The sequence below is a fragment of the Vicugna pacos genome, chromosome 5 (assembly GCF_048564905.1).
Source record: "Vicugna pacos chromosome 5, VicPac4, whole genome shotgun sequence".
Classification (NCBI taxonomy): Eukaryota; Metazoa; Chordata; class Mammalia; order Artiodactyla; family Camelidae; genus Vicugna; species Vicugna pacos.
In genome coordinates, this window is record NC_132991.1 from 55816452 (window position 1) to 55844395 (window position 27944).

At 34.9% G+C, this 27944-nt stretch overlaps 1 protein-coding gene across 4 annotated transcripts; it reads left to right on the forward strand.

Moving 5' to 3' along the window:
• Positions 1–112: 112 nt before the first annotated feature.
• On the forward strand, positions 113–27944 carry ZC3H15 (zinc finger CCCH-type containing 15). Of its 4 annotated transcripts, none has more exons than XR_012072729.1 (12): positions 113–321; positions 8477–8578; positions 12911–13022; positions 13673–13825; positions 14262–14353; positions 15536–15718; positions 17067–17213; positions 17386–17487; positions 18466–18589; positions 20417–20795; positions 23854–23904; positions 27655–27944. XR_012072729.1 is itself a non-coding variant. In XM_006210007.3 (10 exons), exons 1-10 carry the CDS (start codon positions 247–249, stop codon positions 20605–20607), a joined length of 1281 nt encoding a protein of 426 aa, XP_006210069.1. In that variant the 5' UTR covers positions 113–246; the 3' UTR covers positions 20608–21234. The 4 variants fall into 4 exon arrangements, 1 of the variants encoding a protein (XP_006210069.1); XR_012072730.1 differs by lacking the exon at positions 27655–27944 and adding an exon at positions 24044–24111; XR_012072728.1 differs by lacking the exon at positions 27655–27944 and having other exon boundaries at positions 23854–24373.

The following is a 27944-nucleotide window of genomic DNA, read 5'->3' on the forward strand; positions in this document are numbered from 1 at the left end:
TCCCGGCCGGCCGCGGCAGAAGCGCACGCGCAGCTCTGCTTCCGGGCGCCAGTCCTCGCTACCCACAATGCACTGCAGCAGCGACCTGTCGCAAAGGCCGCGTTTAGGCGGCGAGTAAGCGACTAGCTTTCCGTGCGGTGCGGCGGCGACGGCGGCGCGCGTCTTCCTCCTCCTCCTACCGCGGGGCTAGAGTCCCTGACGGTGTCCAGCTGCGCTTAAGTCCGGCCGGTGCCACCTATCTCCGCAATGCCCCCCAAGAAACAGGCTCAGGCCGGGGGCAGCAAAAAGGCGGAGCAGAAAAAGAAGGAGAAGATTATCGAAGTGAGTACCCACCCCCTCCCCCACTCACGCCGCAAGCCCTCAGGAAACCAGCCTCCCAGTTCCTCAACTCTCCGGCTCCTGTTCGCGGCTTCCCGGGCCACGTGCCCCTCCCTTTGGCTCTGTGTGGCCCACTGCCCCTTCTCCAGCCCCCGATGACGCTTGCTACCCCTCCCCGCTATAGTGACGCTGCTGGTGCCCCCGCACCCAGCCCTTGCTTCTCCGCCCACACGGCCGCCTTCACCGACTCCAGTGCGAAACGACCCCCCACCCCCACCCAGTGCCCACCACGGGGTTGTGTCTTCGCTAGTCAGAACTGAAGACCGTTCTACGCTTGTGTTTTAGAAAATACGGTGAACTGGCTCGGACCAGACTCTTTTTAGAAGGCCGATTCATTACGAGCCTTTGTGTTTCTTTTTTCTTTACCCATCATCTAGGAGGAGTAGTTTTTTCAAGCCAACAAATTACTTCTTTTCGTGGCTTTTTCGATCAATCTCTAAAATGTTTGAAGTTACATAAAAAGAGGAGGTTTTTCTCATGTCGCAGCCTCCCGTCCTGTACATGTCACGTAGATTCTGAGTTAAATTGAATGACGTTTTAAGAGATTAAGGTTTCATGTCATTAGCTGTGTTGAGTACCGTGCCTGAATTTGTTTAAGGTGTGTGTGTGTGTGTGTTCACTTAGTACATTGAGGCTATAGCCCTTTAATAAAAGCAGGGGAACGCTATTGACGTTCTCAAATGTTTTATGTTTGTTCTCCGACGACTGTATGAGTTTCCATGTGAACTGTATTTGCAATTCCGTAAAAGTATCATACATCCCCCAATAAGATATTTCTTCCCTCGATTCCTGCTGTTAATCCTTCTCATGATTAAATAGGTCCTCGTGTGCTTTAGATTGGAAAAGCCATGACCATTTTCCTGCATAAGGTAATATCTGAATAATTAATGGACAGTCTTTTGTGGAATAGTTAACTTTTTATTAGAACACCACCAAGATGCATGCTGGTGTTTCGAAATGAGATGTTGATTTATAAATGATTATTGTTTTTAATATTCAGTATCTACAGTCTTGGAAAATATCATTGAAAGCCCTCAGGGTTTCATTGTATAAACCTGATCAGAACTTACATTTGTCAGATTTCACAAAATTTTTAAAGTTTGCTGATGGGATTTAACTCACATGCTTATTTATAATTCTAGTAGCTTTGGCCAAGTTCCAGCTCTGAAGCAGAACCTGTATTCTTATTGCCAATTTGCGATTCAGAACTGTCTTGAAGTGACATCACTAGAGATTTGAAAACAGAATGATTGTCACCTTCACACCTATGTCTGCTATCACCTTTTTGAACAATCTGGACTCTTAGCACTTAAGTAGATCTCTGGCTATGGTGATCTAATGGTATTAAGTGCTGTGTAAACCAAGTGTATTTTAAGGATGACATTTTACTTGTCAGCTTCTTTTACTAAGGTTGAGTTAACATGTTAGACCGTAAGACAAAGTAAAACTCCTATATAGACGTGAAATTAAATGTTATGTGGCAATTTGAAGTATATTTTATACATTACCAAGTTTTAACTGTATACAGTTTTTATTTTTAAATAAATGTTTATTTTTATTTTAAGGAACTGTACATAAACGTTATTTATTGTATCCCATCAAGTAAAAATGATAGGTATATTATGGCTCCACTCGTCTTGTAACAAGGTTATTTTTAAGGTGAAGAGATCGAGACTTTAATTTCATTAATGAAGGCTTCGCCAAAAAAAAAAAAAGAAAGCAGAATAGACAACTATATTCTCTAACTGACCAAAAATATTCTAAGAGAACGGTGAAATTAAGCCTTTCTTTCCCCACATTTAGCATATGATGAGCGATTTTTTTTAAAGGTAGTAAGTTTTTTTTTTAATGGTAGTGTGCTGCATGAATGTTTGCTACCACCGGAGAGGTATGACAATATTGTAAGTTGTAGATTAAGTTATATCATTTTTTGTGAAACCAGATTTATAGAGAATACTGTGTTATCTAAGCTGGTTAGGAAGCAGTATATTCCATTTTATTGAATACTATAGGTGACTTTTTTTTTAACTTTCCTAAAGCCCTAGCATGTCTCAGTGACTATTATAAGGGGTTGAGGAGAGTTACAGCAGGCTTAGCTCCCAGCTCTTCAATCAGATTTCATCCAGAACCGCACTTTATCAATTTTTGTATAGATTTGTACAATTCTGAATACTAGAAAGGGTTCTTATTACCAAAGCCTTTAACAGTTAAAATGAAGTAGAATATATATTTTTAAAATTCTGCATGCTTTTTAATTTTTAGTACAGTGTTTAAAGGTTACTTTCTACTTACAGTTATTTCAAAATATTGGCTGTATTCTCTGTGTTCATCCTTGAGCCTGTCTTACACCCAATAGTTTGTATTTCCCTCTCCCCCAACCATATATTGTGTTCTTTCTCTGCCCCACCACTGGTAACCACTAGTTTGTTCTCTATTATCTGTGAGTCTGCCTCTTTTTGGTTATATTCACTAGTTTTTTGTATTTTTTGGATTCCACATATAAGTGATAATACAGTGTGTTTTTCTCTGTCTGATTTATTTCACTTAGTATAATGCCCTCCAAGTCCATCCATGTTGCTGCAAATGGCAGAATTTCATTCTCTTTTATGGTTGATTAGTATTCCATTGTATAATACACAGTATCTTCTTTATCCATTCATCTGTTGATAGACCCTTAGGTTGTTTCTATATCTTGGCAACTGTAAATATGAACATTGGGGTATCTGTATCTTTTTGAATTAGTGGGTTTGTTTTTTTTTTTTCAGATATGTATCCAGGAGTGGAATTGCTGGGTCATATGGTAGTTCTCTTTTTAGTGAAGTAAAATATATCTTGTGACATACTTAAATGGATATTCATACTAGTTATTGATCTCTATGACCATAAGTTTTGTGAAAAAAATGTTTTTTGTAATCTATATTTTGACATGTAAAAAGCTAATACTTATTTCAGAGTTTGGTTAATTTTGGAAGGTTTTATAGGAATATGACCTGAAATTCTAAGTTCATCAAAAATTGTTAGTTAAATAGAACAAAAGCTTTTAAGCAGCACTTTTGAAGAGACTTTAAAATAAGTGGTTGCCGTACCTGCCTATCCTCACTTCCGTATTTCTGTTGCTTCCGCTGCCACCATCATAGGCACTTACCTGTAGAAAAACAGCAACATATAGCATTTGAGAACTCTTAAGTGAAGAAAGTAAAAAAAGGCATGAGAGACAGAATAATTTAATGAAAGAAACACCAGCTTGGGGCCAGATAGACCTGGATTTGAGACCCGTATTTCACATTAAAATTTCAAACACTATTGTTTTAGGCAAGTTACATGACTTATCTGACCACAGTTTCTCACCAGCAAAATGGAGCTGATCCCTATGTTACAGAGCTGTGGGTTAAATAAGACGACATATGTAACGTATCTGACACATGGTTTTGTTCAGTAACTCGTAGCTGTTGTTAATTTATTAATGTTATAAATGAGAACTAGTTAGGAGAAGTAATCAGACTAATCTGCACTGTTTATACAGTGCTTACTTTCTATCACTTGAAATAATTTCCCTGTAGTGCCTGCATTTTTTTCTTCCCTGTTTAAACTCTCCAAAATTCAATGAATTCATTTGCATTTATAAGTATTTTCTGAAATGAGTATATCAAAAAGGATTATAATTCAGTTAAACATTTATACAGTTGTCTCAAATGGCATATACCATTTGCTTTCTTTTGGCTAAAATTTAATAAACTGAAATCAGCTTTGGAAAATGGAAGGTTTGGTAATTGGAAGGGAGAAATAATCTGGGTTTAGGGTAAGCAAATAAAGGATGTCGAACTAAGGACTTGTAGCAGCAAGGAAGTAGTAATTGAGACCTATAGGGATAGAATCCAGGTGTACACAGGGTACAGAAAGAGAAATTCTTGTTGCTAGTGAAAAACTTCAGCCAAGGTCAACTGCTGATTTCTTAAAGCTGAATTAACCAGTTGCAGAATATCCATTGCATGGATGGACAACAAAAATACATTAGAGTGCATCTAAGGGGGAAACTAAAGAGGTAAAACAGTGCTGGCCTTTGCTTACCCCTAGTTTCCAATAAGGAAGACTCCAGTTATCTTGGAGCACTATTTAGTACTGACCTGCCCTCCCACTGCCTTCCTTTTTTCAAATGTTTTATTTAAAGAATGGAGGCTGATCTGTAAAAGAAACAGGATTACTTAAGGGTGGGAAGAGGGAGAATGTGTCTGTTTCAAGTAAAGTCTATAGAGTTCACTGAGTGTTAAGCTTTTGGAGCCTCAGGGAGCCATCCTTTTCTTAGAAATACTGCCTGTTTTCTAAACTCCTTTGTATTTAATTTCCCAAGTCTGAAACATACACTGTTCCTTCTGTATCACGTAACTTTTGGGACCTTATTAACCTAATGAGGACCACTATTTCCCTAGTTTTATTTTAACCATGATGTGAGGTTGAGTGTAGCCTCTATTTTTCCCGTCTCATGTCACCTGACCCTTAAATCCATCCGGGTTAATCTTTAGGTACTGTGAGGTTGAGTGTAGCCTCCATTTTTCCCGTCTCATGTCACCTGACCCTTAAATCCATCCAGGTTAATCTTTAGGTATGGATCTGTGCTAAACTCAGTAAAAGGGAGGAAGGCTTTCAGAAGTATTCTGAATTGCAAACTATCCTATTTTCAAGAGATACTGTGTGTATCCTAGGTCCACAGTGTGGTATTTCAAAAACTCTCTGTACCAACCAACTCTGGCAAGTGGCAGAGTCAGGATTCAAATCCAGGAAGCCTGGCTCCAGAGTCCTTGCAGTTAACCACTGTGCTCCACCCCTGTAGTGAATCTTTTAACATTCATGACAATCCTAAGAGGTTAGAGTGAGACCCACTTTGCAAATAATACTGGCAAAGAAGCTAATTTACCCTGTTCTATTTGGGATTAGAACTTGGGTAGTCTGACTCTAGAGCTTATTCTATACTGTTAAATTATTACACTCTACAGCCTGTCCCTTACTAGCAATGTTACTTCAAAAGAATTGTTCAGCAGTTTTAAGTTTCAATATCCACATTTACAGAATGAGGTAATCGTATATCATAGGATTGTTAAGAGGATTCAAAAAACTATATATTCAGGAGTTTATGTTTTGTGAGTGCTAGATAAATAAGTATCCCTTATCTCTGGAAAGAATGATGATTTCCAAGCTCTAACCTAATTAGAGACTTTCAAAACACAACTCATTCATTATCTCTTTAGACTGGTTAATTATGTGCTAAAGCAGTGTAATTAAACCTGAAAAACTGTTTTTCTTCTGGGATCTGGAGCTTATACCCCCCTTCCACAGGCTGTTGTTACAAGTACTTTCTTTTCTAGCTGGCCAGGTCTCCTTAGAGGACTTTTTTCTTTCCTAAGTCTTCATATGTCTAGAATCTACCTTGCTGTTTGGCCTTGTTTATTCATAGATTGTTTCCTCTCTGTAGTTACTTATGAGGCATGAGTTGAACCCCAGATACGCTCTTTTGAGGCATATGTGGATGGTGTTGCACTTTGATCCTGATAATATTTTTATCTAGACTTTTCCATCCCCCCATTAAGAGCTTACTTTTGGAAAAAGGAAAGGATGGCATTTCTCACCTTGTTGCTGTGTATGATCATCTTTCCATATTGTCACTTTACCCTTGACATCTTCTCTTCTAATTGGATTGAGTGTTAAACACTCTTCTCTGTAAAAACAAGGGAAGCTATTCATTTAAAAAACAAAACCAAAAAAACCCCGGCAGAAAATTTCAACTTCTGTTTACCTTCTAGTACCTTTTTTTATATGCATAGGCTATAGAAAATTCATGTAGGATTTTGTAATATGAGGTAGTATTAAAACATAGGCATTTAAGTAGGGGAAACTGAAGTTTTGGGATATAGATGGATATAGATGGGATGAATAAAGAGATATTTCCCAATGAGAAATAACTTTTTAGAACTAAAACATCTTGAATTTTTGCAATCTTAAGAACATTGAAAGATATGTTTTATTAGTCTTTTCCATCTCCAGCTTGTCCACATAAGTAAGTATTCTCTATCTGTTATACTTTCTTCCCATTACCCTATCTTTTCCCTTAGAAATAATACCAAAATAAAGGATTTAAAATAGGAACTTTATTTCGGACTACATACCTCTTAGAGAATCTCAGGTGACTTTCAAAAGCTAAGACCTTTTTGCCTCTTCCTTTTTGAAACTCACAGAGAATGAGAAAAAGAAACTCCATCTTGAAATTAGGAGACATCTATAATTTTGAACCTCAACATATGAACATTGATAGTAGATCGATGAGTTGGTTAACTGACTTAGTAGAGAAGAGCAGTCAGGCCTGAGTGCCCACCTAGGAATGTGCCATTGAGAAGCAAGTGGATTTGCTATGCAAAATTCTGTAAGAGGGCAACAATGGGAGATACTAGGTAATGCAGAAGGCAAGAGGCTGAAAACTGAGGGTTAAAGTGTAGAAGTAGCTGATAGTTCATATCTACCACCATTCAGCCAGATGATTACTCCTGCAAGAAACGGGGCAGGGTGGGGGATAAATCTAGAGGCTTTTCTGCTTCTGGAACTCTAGGCACAAAGGATGTGAGAGGAGTGGTTAAAATGTGAGCCTGAAAATGGCCACTAAAGGATCTGTGCAGCAAGCTAAGAGACACCTTTTCCCACCTGCTGTCTTCAACAGTCCTTTAGCCAGGCTTATTGCTCTTCTAGCTAGAGGATCCTTCTCCAGAGAGAAAAGACAGGAAAAAGGACTTCAGATACCAGTGTTTGGTGGTTTCCTGACAGCCTTGCCACCCTTTCACCATAGAGTGTAGCCCACTCAGTCAGGCCTCTTGTGTCTCCAGTGACTGCCATAACAAATTACCATAAACCGGGTGACTTGAAACAACAAATTTATTCTCTCACAGGTTGGAGGCTAGAAATCTGAAATCAGATGCAGACAGGGCCATGTTCCCTCGCAAGGCTTTAGGGAAGAATCCTCCTTTGCCTCTTCCTGGTTTCTGGTGGCTTCTGGCAGTCCTTGCCTGGTAGCTGTGTCAGTCCTATCTCTGCTGCTTTTTTCACATTGCCTTCTCTGTCTGTGTGTCCTTTCATCTTATAATGATACCAGTCATTGGATTTAGGGCCCACTGTAATCCAGCTTGACTTCATCTTAATTTATTACAGCTACAAAGACCTATTTCCAAATAAAGTTACATTCTGAGGTCTGGATAGACGGGGATTTTGGGAGGACACTATTCAACCCACTGCTGCCCCCAAACGCACACTAGTTCAGTGGTTTCTCAGTGTTTTTGTACTGCGTACTTAGTAAGAGACCACCATTAGTGCCTTGCACATAAGTGAAAGCTGCTATTGTATTAATAACTTTCCCAAATTATAATTTAGTAATATTTCAAATTTAAATAAAATTGCTTTTTAGTTGGGTGTATTTCAATTTTAATATTTTCATTTTAGCAACAGCTAATAATGTATACATTTTAGTAGTTTGAGTTCTTTAAATTTAATTGTTTTGAGAGGATAACCCTATTACCCAAAAAAATCAATCCAGAACTTAATGTATCTTCTTAAGTATTCCCCCAAATGTGTTCAGTAGTACGCAGAATAATCCCTCAGAAATTCTGAGAATAATGCTTTCTGAGGTAAAATAAGATTTGGGATTGCTGTCTACTGTATCCTCTCTGGTAAAGGTTCTCAGATATCTTGTGTTTAAGAATTTAAAGCCCTGTTAAGCAAGTATTTTCCTAAACTCACTTGACTGCTGGACTTACTATCCTGGTGAAACAACTCTGCACATCCTGTTGTACTGATACACTAAAGCACAATTCAGAAAAAGCATCACACAGTAACAAGTTTGATGATGGTAGTTTTAAGTATGTATTGAATCCTGGGTGGTGTTTTGAGGTCGTATGTTGCCTTGCCTTGATGTTCTAGTTTTTTACATGTCTGTATATAGCATAAAGGAAAGAATAATTTTCTTACCAATAGGTAAATGAAAGAATGATTTTTAGATATGACTGAAAGAAGACAAGAAACTAATGTAAATTGCTAAGATATTTCAATACTTTTCCTCATGTAGGACAAAACTTTCGGTCTAAAGAATAAAAAAGGAGCAAAGCAACAGAAGTTTATCAAGGCTGTCACTCATCAAGTTAAATTTGGTCAACAAAATCCACGTCAGGTAAATAACTTAAATGTCTGCATTTTCTATATATGGATGTAATACAGCATTGTTGCAGATAAAAATGTTTGACGTTGTAATTGAATTTCAAAATGGAATCCGCTATAAACTTTCCTGCATTTTGCCTTTGTTACTCAGCAATATCTCCTAGATATTCCTCCAAACCATTTTCATATAGCTCTAATTTATTCTAATGGCTGCATACTGTTCTAGGATGTGGATGTATTACATCCATTTCACTGTTTACAAGTGATCACTTTGTTCTCTGACATTAGGACAATTCTACAAGAAATATCCTTTTACATGTACTTTAACATGCAATTGTGCTTTTATTTCTGTAGCATAAAGTACCTGTGACACATTTCTAAATAAAGGGAAATGGATTTCTAATTTTAATAAATTTGCCTGATCACTTTCCGTAGAGATTGTAATGCTTCACATTTTCATTTGCAGTGCATGAATTATAGGTACTACAGTTCTTTAATGTTTTCCAGTCTGATTAAGTATAAAGTGATACCTCATTTTTACTTTGTTTCCCTTACTGGGAAGTGAGTTTGAATATCTTTTCATATGCTTGTTGGCTATTTGGGTTTGAATTTCTCTGACTTGCCTATTCAGATCTTTTACTTTATTTTAGTTATTTGTCTTTTTCTTATCAGTTTATGAGAGACACCTTTTGTTTAATTGTAGGTAATTTATGATGTTTCTGTTACATTTTGATGTACAACAGTTTTTAGTTTTTGTATTGTCAGATATGTTTAGCTTTTGTTTTATATGGTTAAAACGTCTCTGCTGCTAGATTATGTGTGCTTTTCCTAGATTTTTTTCCTAATTATTTTATTTGCAGTCTATAATTTATCATATAAATTTATTTTATATGATACTAAGTTTATTTTCTTTCAAATGAATAGCCACTTACACCAGCATCGTTTATCCCATTCAATTGAAATACCCTTATTACATATATTAATAAGTCTCATATATGTTAGGATCTATTTATGGATTCTCTATTCTATTTATATAGATATTCTATATCTTTCCCTAAACCAGTATCACACTGATTTTTTATTAACAGTGGCATAGTAACATTAGCTATTAAGGCAAGTCCTTCTCCACCACTGCCCAGTATTACTCCTTTTCTTTCTTTCTTTCTTTTTTTTTTTTAGTTTTCTTAGGCATTTCTTTTTTCATGTAAATTTTGAAATTATTTATCAATTGGCAACTCATTCAAAAAATTTTTTGCTCCATTTTCTTCAAATCTCCATTCTTCTTTCTTAATTTTCTTTATCTCTTTCACATTCTTGAGTTTAAGATTTTATAGCCATGGACCTTTATTTTAAAAAGTAGTTTTTTCACCACCCTATCTCTTTTTCCTTAACTTTTGGGGACACCTTTTTTTTCATCTGGGAATATCAGAATATACATTTGTGAGGTGGTTAACCTTTGTCACTGATGCTGTCTACAAATTGGTTCCTCCAGCACTTTTCTTTCTTTTACACACAATTTGACTCTAGAGCCAAAAACTTGATCTTTCACATTGCTGACTTAGTAGCCTGGTCTAGTAAAAATGTATGCTCAAGCCTTGGAATCAGATCATCTTGGTCATGCATCCCCCTATTACTTGTTACATGATCTTAAATTATTTAATGACACTGGTCTTTAATTTGTAGTATAGTGAAATAGCAGTTACCTTTCTAGGTTCATATAGTGGTTAAATGAGAAGATAATGTAAATCTTCTGGCATAATGTAAGCATTCATTTCAAACCTGATTCCCCTCCTTTTTCTTCCAGTGGAAAGTATATTGACTGGTAATTTCAGATTTCATAGACCTGAGACAGCCATAAAATTTGTTGTGGTTGTTAGGTTTGAGTGTACATTCAGTAACATATTTTTGATATTTCTTGAGTACTAGGCCCTTTATCTGTGAACATGAGGTACCTAACCACCATACTTAACACTGGAAATGAGCAACAGTCTTGCTATTAGAGCTGGGCAAGAGATGCCCCACCCTAGGCCCCATGCTGCAGAAGATGACTGTACTTTATATCTCCTCCAGACATAGCTCTCCCCACAACAGCTCAGGGCCTACAAAGGTCTGTTACTCCAGGTCCGTCTTAGGGTATACTACACTGCCAGTATGCCTGAAGTAGTCAGTCAAAGGAAGGATTTGTGCTAGGGTTGTGGACAGAGCCTGGATCCACACCATGTCCTCTTCTACACCTTACACCTCCCTGCACACACATGGTGGGATGAAACTCAAGATGACAAGAGGAGGAGCCAGGGGTTGATTCTTGCTTTACTGCCGTGCTCCAGAGTGGAACTCCATGAAACCTGAGCATTTTAAATTTGAACTTTTCCTTCTAGGTCACAAGATATGTTTGTCAAGTAGGAGTACAAACCATATTTTATTTCACGTTAGTTTGATTTCTAACTTAACAGTATTTTAAAAAATAGTTTGCAAGCATCCATTGAACTCTTGGTTTGACCCCCGCAAATGTGTGAAATGTGGCTAATGAGCAAAGAGTACTTTATTTTTAAAATAAAATGACATAATTTTTTCTTTTAAAAATTTTTTTTCCCATTTTTCTATTTAAATACATCCATTCACATGGTCAAAATCAGGATTTAGAATGTCTTTAACCCTGTTGTATTTGGCCCTTCCCTTCCTAAAATTTCTTCTTCCTTTAATACTTTTTTGACTTGGACTTGTACCTATTTCTTTGAAGTTTCTTTGTCCCTTTAATGGGCTTTTTGGGTTCTGTTGGCTTAATATTAGTATTCTTCAAGGAACTGTCCTCTGCTCTTAATACTTTTTTATGCTGTCCTTGTGTAATCTCACACACACCTAAAGTTTAGTTATCTGTAGGCAGCTATTTCTCAGATCTTTATCGCAGAGTTAGACCCTCTCTCCAGGAATCCAGATCTATGTTCAGCTGCCTTCTACATAGCTCCACCTAGATGCCCTGTAAAGCATCTCATATCCGGTATGTCTAAAACAGCTCATCTCCATATCCTGCTCTGAAACCTGTTTCTCCTGTATTCCCTGTCTCACTTAACAGCACTAACGATATATATGATAATCCTAGACTCCTCCCTCTCCCTTAAACTTCATGTCCGGTCAGTCACTTAGTCCTAACATTTCTACCTCCTTAAGAGCTCTCTTTCCCCATTTCTCCATCCCTGCTACTGATTCCTGTTTGAATCTCTTGTGCTTTCTTGCTTACAGCAATTGCATTAGCCTCATAATTTTCCTTACCTTCATTCTTGGGCTCCTTCTAGTCCACCTTTCACAAAGTTGCCATTGTGATCTTTATAAAATATAATCTAATTGTGTCACTAGCTTATTTTAAACTCTTGAGTCTTACCCTGTCACCTACTGATACAGTCCAAATTTCTCATCGATGTTTTTCATACTTTGTACTTTCTGGTCCCTACCTTTGCATTGGTTGGCTCTCTGTATTTCTTGCCCATCAAAATAATTCATCCATAAAGTATTAGATCTGTCTAATTTTCTTAAGCATATAGGCATTCTTTGTTCCCAGACACCATGTATTGTATTATAGTTGTTGACATGTCTGTCTTCCCTCTACATTCTGAGCTTCTTTAAATAAGCATCTTTGTCTTTTCATCTTTGTATTCCCTGTCATCTAACATAGGACCTGACATGTAAATGTTTGGATGAATCCTCTAATCATATTAGGTATGTAAATTGTATGCCTGGAGTAATGTCATATTTCGTGTTTGTTTTGTTTAATCTCCCACATTGACCTAGTCCAGTATTTTTCTACAAGATTACTTATAGGTGTTTGGGTTGGTACAATTCTTTATTGTGTGGGACTGCACATTTCAGGATGTTTGTATCTCTGATCTTCATAATGCACCTACTTGTTTCTGGGGACTGCGCATTTCAGGATGTTTGTATCTCTGATCTTCATAATGCACCTACTTGTTTCTGGGGAGTGGGTTGTTGTCACAAGAAGAAAATCCCAGGTGAGAACTGTTTGCTAAAAATGCTGGGCATGTAGCATATGCTTAATGCTTATTGCTGTAAGCTTTTGAATATGCTTTTAACTTGGCATGGTACAAGTTATAAATTTTTTTTAGAAAAGTCAATTGCTACAAGATTTAGCAATTTCATTTAATAGTTTAACCACACCATTTAATATATACTGAAGGCCGTTGTAACACTGATATTAAGAAGTAAGAACTGCATACATAAAATATGCAATTGTCTTTGTTATGTCAGTGATATTATATATATATTACTGTGTAATGAAAATAATTTTATTATATGAAATCAAACTTACATATTATACCTGGGAATATTATAGGTAGCACAAAGTGAAGCTGAAAAGAAATTGAAGAAAGATGACAAGAAGAAAGAATTGCAAGAGCTAAATGAGCTGTTCAAACCTGTAGTTGCTGCTCAAAAAATAAGTAAAGGTAAACTTTGAATTTCAGAAGTGTTATTTATATCAAATGTAACTCATGTTTTAAAACTCTTAGTTTCTTCAGATTATAAGCTGATTGTGTCTGCCCTGAAAATGATGCTCCCTTTGTCAAAATTATCTGTATCGTTGACATTCTTATGGTTCCTTTATATACGTGCACAGCTGTGTCATTGTACAACTGTAATTCCAGCCATTAACCTTCCACTTAAGGCAAGATTAAGGATTTAGGCGGTCTACTAGTTGATTTATAGTATCCAGTCTTTGGTAGTAGCCAAAGCAAACCTGTGGTTGTAAAAAACTGTAAATCCCAAACTCTTAGCAGTATACCTCCATTTATATTTCTCTTGCCTCCTGCCTTATTGACTCCAACTAGATAAGTGATTATAGAATAACCTATGTGCTTGCTTTGTTTCCCACCTCCTGCTCTCTTTTTTGGTAAGAATGAAAGAAACAAAAATAGATATAAAATGCTATAGAAAGAACTTTAAAGAAATGTCTTATTATTCATCTGTACGTGGTATTTTCCTCTCACAGCAGTGAGTAAAAAATAACTAGTTAACTGAAAGTAATTGTATCTCAGATAGAATCCATATCGATGATCTGGCAGATTATAATGCAAATACTATATGCCATTTGACTTAGGTGCAGATCCCAAATCTGTTGTATGTGCATTCTTCAAGCAAGGACAGTGTACTAAAGGAGATAAGTGTAAGTTCTCTCATGACTTGACTCTGGAGAGAAAGTGTGAAAAGCGAAGTGTTTACATTGATGCAAGAGATGAAGAACTTGAAAAAGGTATTTTTAAATAAGATATTTTCTTAAAAGTAAATGTATATTACTTTTGTTGTTACTAAGAAATTTAGTAGCTTGAAGACTGTTATAGTCTTAGTAGGAATGTGTTTGTCCTAAAGAATAATTGTTGTTCTTCATAAAATCTGAATTAACCATATTATGCCCTTGAACTAAGTAAATGAAGATGTTAAAAAAACAGTGGCTTATTTTGAATTTGTCTCTTACCCTGTCTTCCAGTACTACCTTCTTATTTGCCTAATCTACTTAGATTTTGGTGAATAATCTCACAACATTGTTGATGCCTATCTTTGGTGTTTTAAAGGAAATGTATTAGGTTATGAGTCTTTTAATACTGCTCTCCTGTGTAAGGCCATATGCAATGTGTTTTGGGAACAGTAGATAAAATTACAGTATTTTCTTTATATTTCTTTTTATTTAGATACTATGGATAATTGGGATGAGAAAAAACTGGAAGAAGTAGTGAACAAGAAGCACGGTGAGGCGGAAAAGAAAAAACCAAAAACTCAAATAGTATGTCCTTTTCTTGAATTGAGTAGCTGTGGTATTTATCAATAGGGAGAATTATGTGGCAAGGTATTTGCTGCTATTGTCTACTGGGTTATTCTTTAAGTTATTGGGTCTTTTCATAAAGATAAGGAGTATCAAGCTTTGTTTTTGGATTTTACAAGTGAAAGTTATACTAAATTCTTGTTCAGAAGTCTCTTGAAAACCATGTGACTGAAGTCCTTCAAATGCCATTTTCTGAGGTGGTTTTACTTTCTCAAAAATAGATGAACATAATCACATTTTCAGATAAGAATTCTTTATTTTTTTGTGCAAACTGGATGGAGAGAACTGTTTAACCTGCTTAATTCATAACTTTGTTTTAATGATAGGGATACATTCAATCACAAAGGTGAAAATATTATTACATACGAATTGCAAAATGAGCATTTCGTAGATAATAGTTCTGGTGTTCCAGGAAATGAACTTTTAAAAATTGGTGCCTTATTATTTCCCAGATCCTGCATTCATGTCCACATCCTTATCTCTACTACAGTTACAGTGAAAAACCTTGCTGTATTAAAAAAATTCTAAACACTAGTTTTAGGTACACCTCTGTTGTATTTTTTCAGGGAAAGAATATTGCTTGTTAGTTAATTTTTCCTTCTTATTTGTAAAGTGTATTACTTAAGGCTTCATTCAGTACAGTTGCATCTTGCACCCATTCATATTTTGGAGGTTCATTATCCTTTGTGTTTCTTTTGTACCTTACTCCCTTCTTAGATTTTGCCTAAATTTCATGTAATTCAAATACTGTTTGAATCTTTACTGCATATGATTCGTTTTTAGGAAAGATCAAACAAAACAAAGTTACTGGTTTTATTTTTTGTAACCATTTATATTTTTTCATATTTAAATACCAGACTTTCAGAGTACGTTTACAAAGGTAAATGGCAGCAAATCCTATTTGTAGAATTTAGTTTAGAACAATGTCAAATATAGACATTTTATACAGATCCACTCTAAAGGGAATTTACCATTGTGTTAAGTATTTTAAGATTTTGTGTACATTACTGCACAAAAGGTGCTCTGTGTGTAAGTGGTTAGCCTAAAGAAGTGACTAAGAATATATGTGTTCCAAATACCTAACATTTACCTTGGAAATAGACCACACTGAGCCACTGCTTGTGAATGATACTGTCTCTGTAGGTGTGCAAGCATTTCCTTGAAGCTATTGAGAACAACAAATACGGCTGGTTTTGGGTGTGCCCTGGAGGGGGTGATATTTGCATGTATCGTCATGCGCTTCCTCCTGGATTTGTATTGAAAAAAGATAAAAAGAAAGAAGAGAAAGAAGATGAAATTTCATTAGAAGATCTAATTGAAAGAGAGGTAACTAGTATCTTTTTCCTACAATAGAACACTTATTAAACAGTATATTGTGAAATTCTAATATTTACCACTTGGGGGCAATAACATGTTGTTATGAAAGGGAAAAAATAATACGATCTTTTCTCAAAATTGCCTTACTTTTTATTTGATTCTTATATGTCTAAAATGTAAACCTAGTGATAATCATTAGCCAATCATGATATTAATTTTAGGATTATGAAATAATTCTTTAAGTACTAGCCAGTGGCTTATCAAATAAATTGTTTCTGGAGGATTGATAAACTGGTATGTCAATTCGTTGGTCAGTATTCAGAGTGGTGGAACTTGAAGTTTTAGATATTTTCCTTGATGTCTTTGTTTTTCCACCATATTACTAATTATTTATTAGTTATTAACATGTATGGAAGGAGACAACTCCACATTTTTTCAATATGTTTTGTCTTAAAACACTGGACTTAAAACACTGACTCTGCTGACAGAAGGTAATGAGTTGCATTGAAGAAAATCTTCAGCTGCTCATCCCTGACTCAGCAAGAGTTTTATTCTGAACTAGCAGTTATGGTTACTAAGTTAGCAGATATAGCTCCTGGCAGTGATATGAAAAGTGTTGCGATTATTGGAAATAACTAGATTCGGGGTTGTATACTTCAAACTATATCCATTTTGCCTTGTCTTGGGTAATCTAAATACATTGTATAAATGTCTAATGTTGAGATTATGTATCTTTGGTCTTAAGAAGACATGTTTGGTGTCTCACATAGAAGGCAATATACTGTAATAGAAAAATACAGATTTATATATTTGGGATTACTAATTTTTTATACTAGTTCTGCCACATACTAGCTAATACTCTTTGGTAAATTTTCCATCGCCCTCTGTTTGGTTATTTGTGGAGATGGGTGTGTTAGCATATGATGTTCAGCAAATATTATTTTTCTTTATATGTATTACTTGATTATTGGCCCTCAGAAGCAGGTGGTGATTTTTGTCTAGTTTTTTTCCTCATCTTTTTGAGAAACACAAATGAAACTTGGCTATTGTCATGGTGCTTTTTGTATTCATTATTTTCAGCAATTGACTTATGTTAAAACTATTTTTCATGATAAGTCTTACCTTCAATTTTGAAAAGAAATCTAGCTGAGAATAATATATTTTACAATATTTAGAAATGTTTGTAACTCTGGACACTTACTTTGCTCCTTGCCATGTAAAATGAAAATAAATCAGTTTATTCTAAAGTTAATGTCTTCATAACAGTCATAGGGGAGGACTTAATTGAACTAAAAACTATTAGATATTATCATCGATGACTTTGGAACAAAAAAATTAACTTTTTTTATCTTTGCAGCGTTCTGCCCTAGGTCCAAATGTTACCAAAATCACTCTAGAATCTTTTCTCGCATGGAAGAAAAGAAAAAGACAAGAAAAGATTGATAAACTTGAGCAAGATATAGAAAGAAGGAAAGCAGACTTCAAAGCAGGGAAAGCATTAGTGGTATGTTCCATACTCACCCAACAGAAAAGAAGATTCTCTGTTCTTTCTTTCATCTTGTAGTTTCTACGTCAGGCAAAGTTTTATCCTTATTTAATCATGTGTATGTCTAAAATCAATGACCAAGAAATGTTTGAGTTTTGTCCTGAGTTGATATATGTGTGTATCTGAATAGATCAGTGGTCGTGAGGTGTTTGAATTTCGTCCTGAACTGGTTGATGATGATGATGAAGAAGCAGATGATACCCGTTACACCCAGGGGACAGGTGGTGATGAGGTAAGAGGAAACCTCATTTCCTCATGTTGATTGAGGGTGACAATAGAGCAACATAATTAAGAGTCCCAGCTTTGGGGGCCTTGGTTCAGATCCTGACTCTAACCTGGAAATTACCTACACTCTAGGCCTCCACCTGTCACTCGTGATAGGGACGTAAAGATAATCCCGATAATCCCTACATCGCAGGACATTTGTGAGAATTAAATGAGTTAATAAGTTTATATTAAACAAAAACAGTCATTCCCTAGTGCTTTTCAAAAAATCTATTTAAACAACAAAAAATAAGAGTTGGAAAGATGTTTTTCTATATTTTTGTACCAAACTTTTATAATTATCATTTCCTTAGATGCTATCTATGTGTGTATAAATGGCTTTTAGTGTACTTCAGCAATCACTTCTATAACCCTTTCTTTTATATGGGAAAAATAAGACACAAAAAATAAAGAAAACACAGGATATTAAAAAAAAAGTTTATATTTATTTATAGTTCTTTATAGAACTTAGGGCAGTGCCTAATATATAGTTAAGCTTATGTATATTAGCTGTAAAGTATGTTATAGTCTCCCTCTAAAAGGAAAGTTTTTTGTTTAATATTTTATACTGAAAAAATCATGAGACAGAGACACTAAAAAGTACAGAGCAAGAGACAACAACAATTTGGTTGTAGACAGCGTTAGTATTAGCAATAGCTTTTCATTTCTCATATGGTTACCATAAAATTCTGACTTCTGTCTTTGAATTGAAAGATTAAAATATACTCTGTATGTAAGTGTGATGTCAGAGGAAGAAACCTCAAATAGGCATTACTGTTCTTTTTTCAAGAAGTTTAGAAAAAGTGAATTTTGGCAATAGTTATTGCTTTCACTTGGCATTAGTAATAATTTTATTTCATTAAGATAAATGTCAAACATAAAAAGCAAGTAATTTATGAGAGCTATTCTTATTAGTAACAGCTTTCTTTTCTGTGTGTTTTTAAAGGTTGATGATTCAGTGAGCGTAAATGACATAGATTTAAGCCTGTATATCCCAAGAGATGTAGATGAGACAGGTATTACTGTAGCCAGTCTTGAAAGATTCAGCACATACACTTCAGAGAAAGATGGTAAGTATGCTAACTTTTGTGTAATTCTAAGAACTAAGAAGCTGCCTAAAGGGAGGTTAGGTTAGGTTGGCAAACTTAGACCCCTGCAAATACCAGAGTGATAACCTAAGTGTGTGGTTTGGCCATATACAGAAGTAGTGAATAGTGGAGGCTGTGGAAATGGGTGGCTGGTTCGATATTAAGTCATTAACTGAAACTTAAGGGACGAAAATAAGTTTGCAGGTGTAGCTAACGAGCTCAGTTCAGGACTTCATGAGTATGAGATGTTTTGGTTGTCAAAAGTGGCTCTGTGTAGGATACTGTGTAGACATTCCCAGCAGGAAAAGATTTGAAAGTCATCTGCCTTGGTAGCTGAGAGTAAATGAACTCACCTAGGCACCATACATAGAATAAGAACATTCTAGAACAGACTGCAAAAATCAGTGTTTTAGAATAGTCAAAAGAAAAAAGGCATGGGAAAAACACTGAGAAGGACAGAGAAAAATTAAGAAAGGTTTCAGAAAAATTAAGTAAGATGAGAATTGAAATAATTCTTTCATTGTGATTATGGAAGGAGTTGTAGGACTAGGCTACGGTTTTCCTCGGGACTGCAATGATAATGAGGAATGAGGAGGAAAAAAAAAATGAGTATAGACTCCTCGCTGTTAAGAACTGAGAGGGAGACATGATCATGAGAAGGACTTCCTAGGATATGGGAAACCTAAATACATCTGTTAGCCAGAGAAAAAGGATCTGGGATAGAAGGAAAATTTGAAGATGAAAGCATATTAGGTATAGAAGCAAGATCTGGAAGTGTGAGCTCAGTTAAGAATGAGAATGGAGGGGAGACTGGCTAGGTGTATTTGGAAATAAGGTTTGCTAATACAGTTTGTATCTAATTGTGCCTTGAGTGAGGAGTTTGAAGAGGACAGTAAAAGTTTGGTACAGTTGGTATGAGAGGAAAAGGTAGAATACTAATCAAGGCAAAAGTGGAGAGAAAAAAAGCTAAACCTTATTTTTACAATAAAGGAATCCATGTTATAACATGAAAAACTGGCCTGCTCTCCTGAAACCTGAGAATGTTGTTAGACTATTGTCTTAATGCCAATCTGCAGGCTGGTTTGCTCCTTTTAAAAGTAGGGCTTTGATGACAGTAGGCACAACTCCCAAGTATCTTAGAGCTTATAATCCCCAAGAATTTGTCATCAGAGATGTTTGAAATAACTAAACTTTAAATTAGGCTATTAAAAATTGTCTTTGTTCAATATTGGTGTCATTGAACAAGGAAAGGCAACATACTTATTTTCTCAGTCATATAACCTGTAAGGAAAAGTGGCTGCGTAGCCCTGGGATTTTTTCTTTTTTTTTTTCTTTTTTTCACAATTTGATGACAAGATGAAATGCTTCTGCATTCACACTCATTAACAGCATTACAAATAGCGTGGTTTGGCTATTATTTGTAAAACCAGAAGCTAAGTAACTGCTTATATCATCAACATTTTTTGATTCCATAATCATTTATTCAAACAAAATGTTATGTGGAATGTTGACTGTTCAAAAATTGAATTGCTAGATCATGTAGAGAACATAAAGTTGTGTAAGATAAACCTTGCCCTCAAAAAAAATCTTGCCCTCAAATGTATGAACCATGAAGCAGTCACAGGTCTACAGTGAAAGCCATATTTTATAATATGTAAACTTAGAAAAAAGAAAAATCAGTTCTTGTTGGAGTAATCTTAGGGAAGGCTTTCATGGGAAAAAAATGTAGAATCAGTCTGTGACTGTCAGTTGCTAATGGAATAGTGTTTTCTTTTTCTAGACTTTATTGATTTCAATTTTTATTTTTAGAAAACAAATTAAGTGAAGCTTCCGGAGGTAGGGCTGAAAATGGTGAAAGAAGTGATTTGGAAGAGGACAACGAAGGGGAGGGACAGGAAAATGGAGCCATCGATGCTGTTCCTGTTGATGAAAATCTTTTTACTGGGGAAGATTTGGATGAACTAGAAGAAGAATTAAACACACTTGATTTAGAAGAATGACACCAAACAAGTCAATGAAAAAATTAAGCTGGCTCAGCATGAGTTGAAATTGACTACATTAATTTTTTTCCACCTAGAATTCTTCAACAGGATGTTTGTTTCCCATGCTGATTGTGGAGGACTTACTCTCCTCCAAAAAAGGAATATTCTCCTTCCATCTTGTCTTCTGACTTTGGCTACATCTCATAGTAAGTTCAGAGTAGTTCATGATAAATTAAAAATATAATGGTCATTGCAGAAAATGATTGTTGTAACTGTCCACTCAAATAGGAAGTGTAACTGCTTTTCCAGCTTTTGATTTTCATTGGGCATGTGTTATTACAGGAACAACATAAATTTAAATTACCCTTCATTTAATGCAGTTTTTAATGAGTGATTTTATTTCCTTTGTATTTATATGTTTAAAAGACTGCCTAAGATATGAGCCTGTGCTTCATAAAGGAAACTGCATATGCAGATTCAGTGTTGTTTATCTTTGGACAATTAGGTGGACATTTAAAATGAAACTTCATTTATCTGACAAGATCAGCTGCAGTGCCCTGTGTTAAACTGTTTTAAACTTTTCCCTTTTCTTTTTTGCCAATAAAATTGTAAATAAAGACCGTGATAACATTAAAATCCAAGTACGGCCCTTTTTTTTAATTAAAGTTTTTTTATGAAAGTTTTTTTTAGCATTTCTGGCTTGAGAGTTTTTTTAACTATCAGAGAAGGCACAGACACTTGAAGGGTCTCTCTTTTATTATTTTTTTTTAAAGGAGTCTCTTAATACTGATCACAGGACTATGTAGGATGCTGCTGTGAGTTTAGTGACACCAACACTTAGCATCAAAAAGAGACCATAGGTCATGTTATGTGAAAGTATAATTCTTAAATTGATAGATCATCAACTTAATTAAGTTATCACCTACAGTTGAACCAAATACTAAAGTATTTGGTTATGGAGATCCATTGTGTTATATAATAGTACATGCTAAAGTTCGATTACTCTGCTTGAGTGTAAACAAATCTATCAGAAAACTTGGCTGGGGTCTTTGACATTGAGATCCCCTGAAAAATTAGGGTAATATATTTTAAATGGACAGAATTTGCCAATGGCATATTTATTACTAGTTATACCTTTTTATCATTTTTATGTATGTATATTTTCAAATATTAATTTAATATTAATATAGTGCTGGTTTTGTTATCTGCAAATATAAATGGATTTTAAGGCAACTAAGATAAATAGCATTAAAATGTCTGGTGACCTGGGCCCTAATCTAATTTCTGCCTCAGATAAATTGTATGATTTACTGAATCTGAACCTTAATTTCTTTGCATAGAGAAGTTAAAGTGCTTCTGAACTGTAAAACCTAGGAAAGCATGATTGTAAATCTTGTCAAATGATAACCTCAGAGTTGATAAGTTGAGTTCCTGGGAGGGGCGGAGATGCAGCTCAGCGGTAGAACACGTGCTTAGTATGTGTGAGGTCCTGGATTCAATCCCCAGTACCTCCACTTAAAAAAAAGAAAAAGAAGAAGAAATTGGAGTTCCTGGCTGTTCAGTACTAGTACTATAATTGACATTTTAAAAATGTAGAATATCGTGAGCCAAGTTTCCCATCTATGGTAGAAGTATACTTTCTATGAAAGATTTGTTCTATTTTTATTAGAAATGTTTAAATGTTACTTATTACAGTGTTTAATAATGAAACATTTTCAATTTAAATTAAGTTTTCTTTAATTAGTTGAGTTAAAGGGAAAATGCAACATTGTGGAAATAATATTTGATACCCACAATCGTTTAAATCTAGAACAGCCTTCCTCTATCTTGCCCTTGAGAATCTTCAGAGAATGCAAAAAAACCATTTTAATCTGAGAAAATGCAAGATTAAATTTGCTTCTAAAGTAACATATACAGGCATACCTTGGAGATGTTGAGGGTTCAGTTTGAAACCACTGCAGTACAGTGAAATATCACAATAAAGCGAGTCACACAAATTTTTTGGTTTCCTGGTGCATTTAAAAGTTTTATTTGCACTATACTGATGTCTGTTAAGTGTGCAATAGCATTATGTCTAAAAAACAATGTACATACCTTCATTTTAAAATATTGCTTAAAGATGCTATCACCTCAGCTTTCAGGAAGTCATTGTATTAATACCAAAGATCACTGATCTCAGATCATTAAAACAAATACTATAATAATTAGTTTGAAATATTGCAAGAATTACCAAAATGTCACACAGAGACACAAAGTGAGCAAATGCTTTTGGAAAAATGGCACCCATAGACTTTCTTAACAAAGAGCAATAAAGTGCTGATACTGCATTTTTAACAAATTGAAGGTCTCTGGCTGACATCCTTGCAATGAGCAAGCCTGTTAGGTGCCATTTTCCCAACAGCCTTATTTTTAAATTATTGCTGGTTTTTAATGTTGAATTTTTTTAGATGTAATACTATTTCACACTTAATAGACTACAGTAAAGTATAAACATAACTTTTATGTGTACTGGGAAACCAAAAAATTTGACTCACTTTATTGCAATATGAACTTTATCATGGTGGTCTGATCTGGAACTGAACCTGCAGTATCTCCAAGGTGTACTTATGTTGTTTACAGTGCAGTTACCCTATCTTAGTGCAATAAATCTGAAATTGGCTCTTGTTTTTCAAACCCATTTTACATATAACTAATTTAAAACAGTTTTTTCTTATAAACTGCTCTTCTATATAATTCCCATTGTTAACATAATAGATCTCTGTAATCTAATTTTGATTATGTAACTTAGCCTCAATTTTAAAGGTTTGTGGTTTAGAAATTTAGAAACTTATAATGTAAGCCTTCCACAGGAGGGAAACTATGGCTTTGCACTTATTTCCTTATAGTTTGTATGAGATCATTTTCCCAAACGTAAGAACTTTTTATTTTTTTCTTAATATCCAGGAGATTATATCAGCCTATACTCTTTTTATCCTATACTCAATATGATTACAGCCTATAATGATCCCATGTTTGCCAAAATCTTTCTAATGCAAGATAGTTAAATTATAAATTTTGATTTATTTTTGCACAAATGATTTCCATAATACTGTAAGCCCACCATGGACGGACTGCTATGAAATTGTGTAATTGTTGTATCATGTATTTTTAATACTTGAATTAGTCAGTTCTGACCATTAAGTGATTTAGAATATAAGAGTGAAGTTGTCAGATCAGACATTTAGGTGTAGCAGATCATTAAGAAAGTATTGCATCCATCCTCAGGTTTTAACACACAAAGTGGACAGAGGGAGCTTGTGGCAGAAGTTGATACAGGTAAATAATAGTATTCTTGTTCTATTCATATTATTAGTGAACTTTGTATAAAGAACTTTCAGGATCACAGACTACTTCTCACTTATTACCGTTCAGGTCTGTGATTCTGATACATGTACTATTATATTAATGCTTCCAGGTGCTTCACACTGTATGAACTCATATACATACTGCAATGAATGTTTCTCAAGGAATACCAGATGAGAGGGAGACAACCAAAATCTTGTGTTTGGGGTTTTTATCTTTTTTCAGGTACATATCCCATTGGTAATAATTGGTAATCGGTAAAATAGTGTTTTCTGAGTAAAGATAATACCTTGTTTCTTAATTAAGAAAAACTACAGAGGTAGAAATTAGTAGAAGACCACAGCATTTGAACTCTGAAGTAGAATTTAGCAACATCCACAAAATTTCCTGACATCTTCAGAAATAAACCTGAATTGACATTAATACAAAATGCATTTCTAAATACTCCCTCTCTCTGTTTTAATGTTGTATGTTTACCCTTCATTGTTCATTGCTTTTTGTTAATGTGCAAAGAAGGGAGACAGTGATTAGCTTTTATTCATTCAATTAACAGATATTTTTGTGCCTTTTCACAAATAAGACACTTCTGTAAGGCACTATAGATAGCATGAACTATATGACTTAGCTTAAGACTTGGTCTCTGCCTGATTTGAGTATACACTTTGCAAGGGGAAAGTCACAGCTGTGTAAGGCTATGAAATACAAAACTAGGAAATAACAAGTACCTTACCGGTAAGGAATGCCCTTTTCAGTCATTTTGTATTTAAATTTCATTGAATATTTTGATATTTTAAATACAAATATTCTTTGTGAAAATACTGTGATTGACATTGTTCAGGCAAAGGTGGTTATTTTGTAGTTGGTCCTCAGACATAACATTTCTGTGACAGCTGACCTGTTTTTGAAACATGTATCTAAAATTAACTGGTCCTTAGAGACTTAAGCACTAGGACTTAGTTTCCTTAGCTCTGTCTAGTTAGCCTTATGCAGTAATTCAAAAGACAGTGAATACCTTATCACTTCTTTGGCAGTTAATCTTGAGAAGAGAGTATACCAGTGTTTTCAAAGGAGCATATATCAGTTTCAATCTACATGTGCTGCTGTATTTCTATCTATGAATCCTCTGAACTGTATTTTTATCTAAGTCTTAGGGAATTTAAGTTTACCGTTTTTGTGTATTTCAGTGACAGAGGTCATCAGAAACTACTTTTACTACTGTACATATTTTAAGAATTTTGTGATGATGTTACCATATTTAATTGATAGTTGTTTTGAGTAATCTTGTTTATAACTTTACAGCAATTATGAAAATGTATCAAAGAATGTATAATTGAAAATATCTTAGTAACTGAAACTTCTCAAGTTAGAAATACAGTGTATAATAATATACTAATTGTATGGATCACCTGATGATTGTGCATTATTGTATATAATTCACTTAAAATTAGAAAAGTGCAACATAGAAGAAGTGGAATCCACTGCATTAGTAAAAATAATCATCCTTGAATTTTTACTAAGTATTGAATAGATAATGGAAGACTTTAATAACTAAATCCTTTTGATAACTTTTCAAATTAACATGTGATTGAGAAGCCCATTAATTTGCAGAGGTATGCATAGCTAAACCAGCTATCACTCATTCAGTTGTATACAAGCTGATTAACCACATTGGTGGTTAACTCCATGGACCATAACCACATTGGTGGTTAACTCCATGGACCATTTTCTTCTAATATGCTATTCCTACACCTCTTGCATTGATTACCCACCATAAAAGGAGAAGTAAATGATGAACTTCCTTTATGCTCCAGACGTATCTTTCACCCCTGTGAAGGGGGGAGGCGGGTCAGGGAGGGATTAATCACTAGTAGCTTCAGCCTGTTTATCTTCAGTTAAAAAGTAGGGCTAAAAAGAAATCTATCTAGTTTGAGCTAATCATTGCCATTTAAAAATTATTTAAGCAAGTGGGGATAGCTCAGGGGTAGAGCATTTGATTGCAAAAATTATTTGATTGGTCTTTTTAATTTTTTTCTCCAGAATAGTCTTCCAGTGGGAAGGGTAAATTCTTGGCTATCTGACATGAACCATTAGATGTATGGAATGGCTTATATACAGGAGACCCTGTCCATCCCTTGACACCCACCCCATTCCTGTTCTTCCCAGGAAGATTTTTGGTAGCAAAGAATTCCTTTAAATTATTTATCATTCAACATTGGAAATAACTGAAAAGATTACTTAATTTGTAGGTTTATTATACAGGTGGTTTCTGATTGTTGACATCTGTAAAAATCAAAACTGTATGAAGAATGAAAGTTGATAGCCCTAATTTTAAAAAAGGAGAATTATTAGAAGTGACAGAAGTATCAACAGGTGAGTTGTCTGTGAGAAGACAATGTTAGGAGGCTTGAAAGGCATTCACAGGGACAGTAGTCCCATAACGTGCTAATAGACCTCTATAGCCATATATAGAATGCCACTGTACAAAAATGCTTTTTAAAACTACAGGAATGCAAGGACAAGTGAAATGGTTTAGGATCAATTCTCTTGATAATTCATTTGTACAAAATGAAGAGGTTTCATCTGGGCAAAAACACAAATTTTACTTTTCACTCTTTACATGTGAGTGTAATGTACCTGTAAAAAGAAGAAAGGAAGAAGTCAAAGAAGGGTTCTGAAAAATGGCTATGAAAAAAGTCTTGCTTGATATGAATGAGTGTGTTGAATTACATTTAATAAACTTGCTTTAAATTACATGCATTAATGCAAACTAACACTTTACAAAGAAAGCACAGTTCCCTGTCTTCCATTTTCAAGTTTGGGGAATGTCACCAGAGACATTTGGCAATTAATTTCAACAAGCTATCTCTATTGGGGTGTAGTCTGTGAGAAAGCGAATTCTCAAAATTGAAAGAACCAAGTGTACCTTGTTCAGATGTCTTTGTTCCCCCACCATCCGCCAAACACAGTTTGATTATGTACGCATAATTATTCAAAAAAAATACAAGATGAAATAAGATGAACATTTGTGAAAGAGAGAATACTAGACAGTACTCTGCTGTTTGAAAATAACTGAGTTTGAGTCTTCAAAGAAATGAAATTCAGGGTAGTAAGATTGCCATACCAAAATGTTTCGTAGTTTTTAGCAAGCACCCTGAAATTTTTTGTGCAAAAGTGAAAGTGCTGTCAAAGTACATTATGTATTTTATTTTATTGTGTTCAGGAAAATATCTACCTTTTTTCCAAAGCAGTATTTTTATTTTAATGTTTGCTGAGTATTTAAATCTCCAAAAGATGGTTTCTAGATCATTTCTGGAAATTTTCATAAAAAGAAACTAGTTAGTATGAGAAGGAGATAGAGACAGTGATAAATACCACCACCACCACCACCACCACCACCCCCCCTGCCCCCCAACCCCCAAAAATGCCATTCTGGGACTAGAAACAGCAACATTGGAATTTTAAGTTTTCCTAAGTAGATTTAGTTAGCATTTTTAAGTTAAGAGGTATAATTAATACAATAAAACCAATATCTTAAACTCCACTAAGTATTTTCTCTACCTTTGCATAGTTCTTGTTAGAAATAGCACCTATTCAAATTTAATAAAAGCTTTATATGTTGCATAGAATTCTACCAGTTTATTTGAAGTCAATAAAGATAAGTAGTTTTTTTAGGTTTTAGTAAATGTGTTATGTGAGGAATCACTGCTCATTCTTCCTCAACAGAACTGCATGCTGCTGACAGTTTTCAAAAGCCTGTCCATCTTTTTGATCTTCTCTTCCTTTTGATAGCTGAAGATCAGAAGACCAAATGCAAAATTGACTGTCAGAACTTATCCAGAGGCAAACAAAAAGCATAGGAAAAAGTTAAATTGAGCCAATCGGATGTCAGAGGTTTTGACAACAAACTTAAGCTGCTAACAGGTTTATTCCTGTACTTTTATTTTTATATCTGATTTAAATGCATACATAAATAAAAGTCATTATACTTGCCTGCAGAACTGAGAATGAGACCT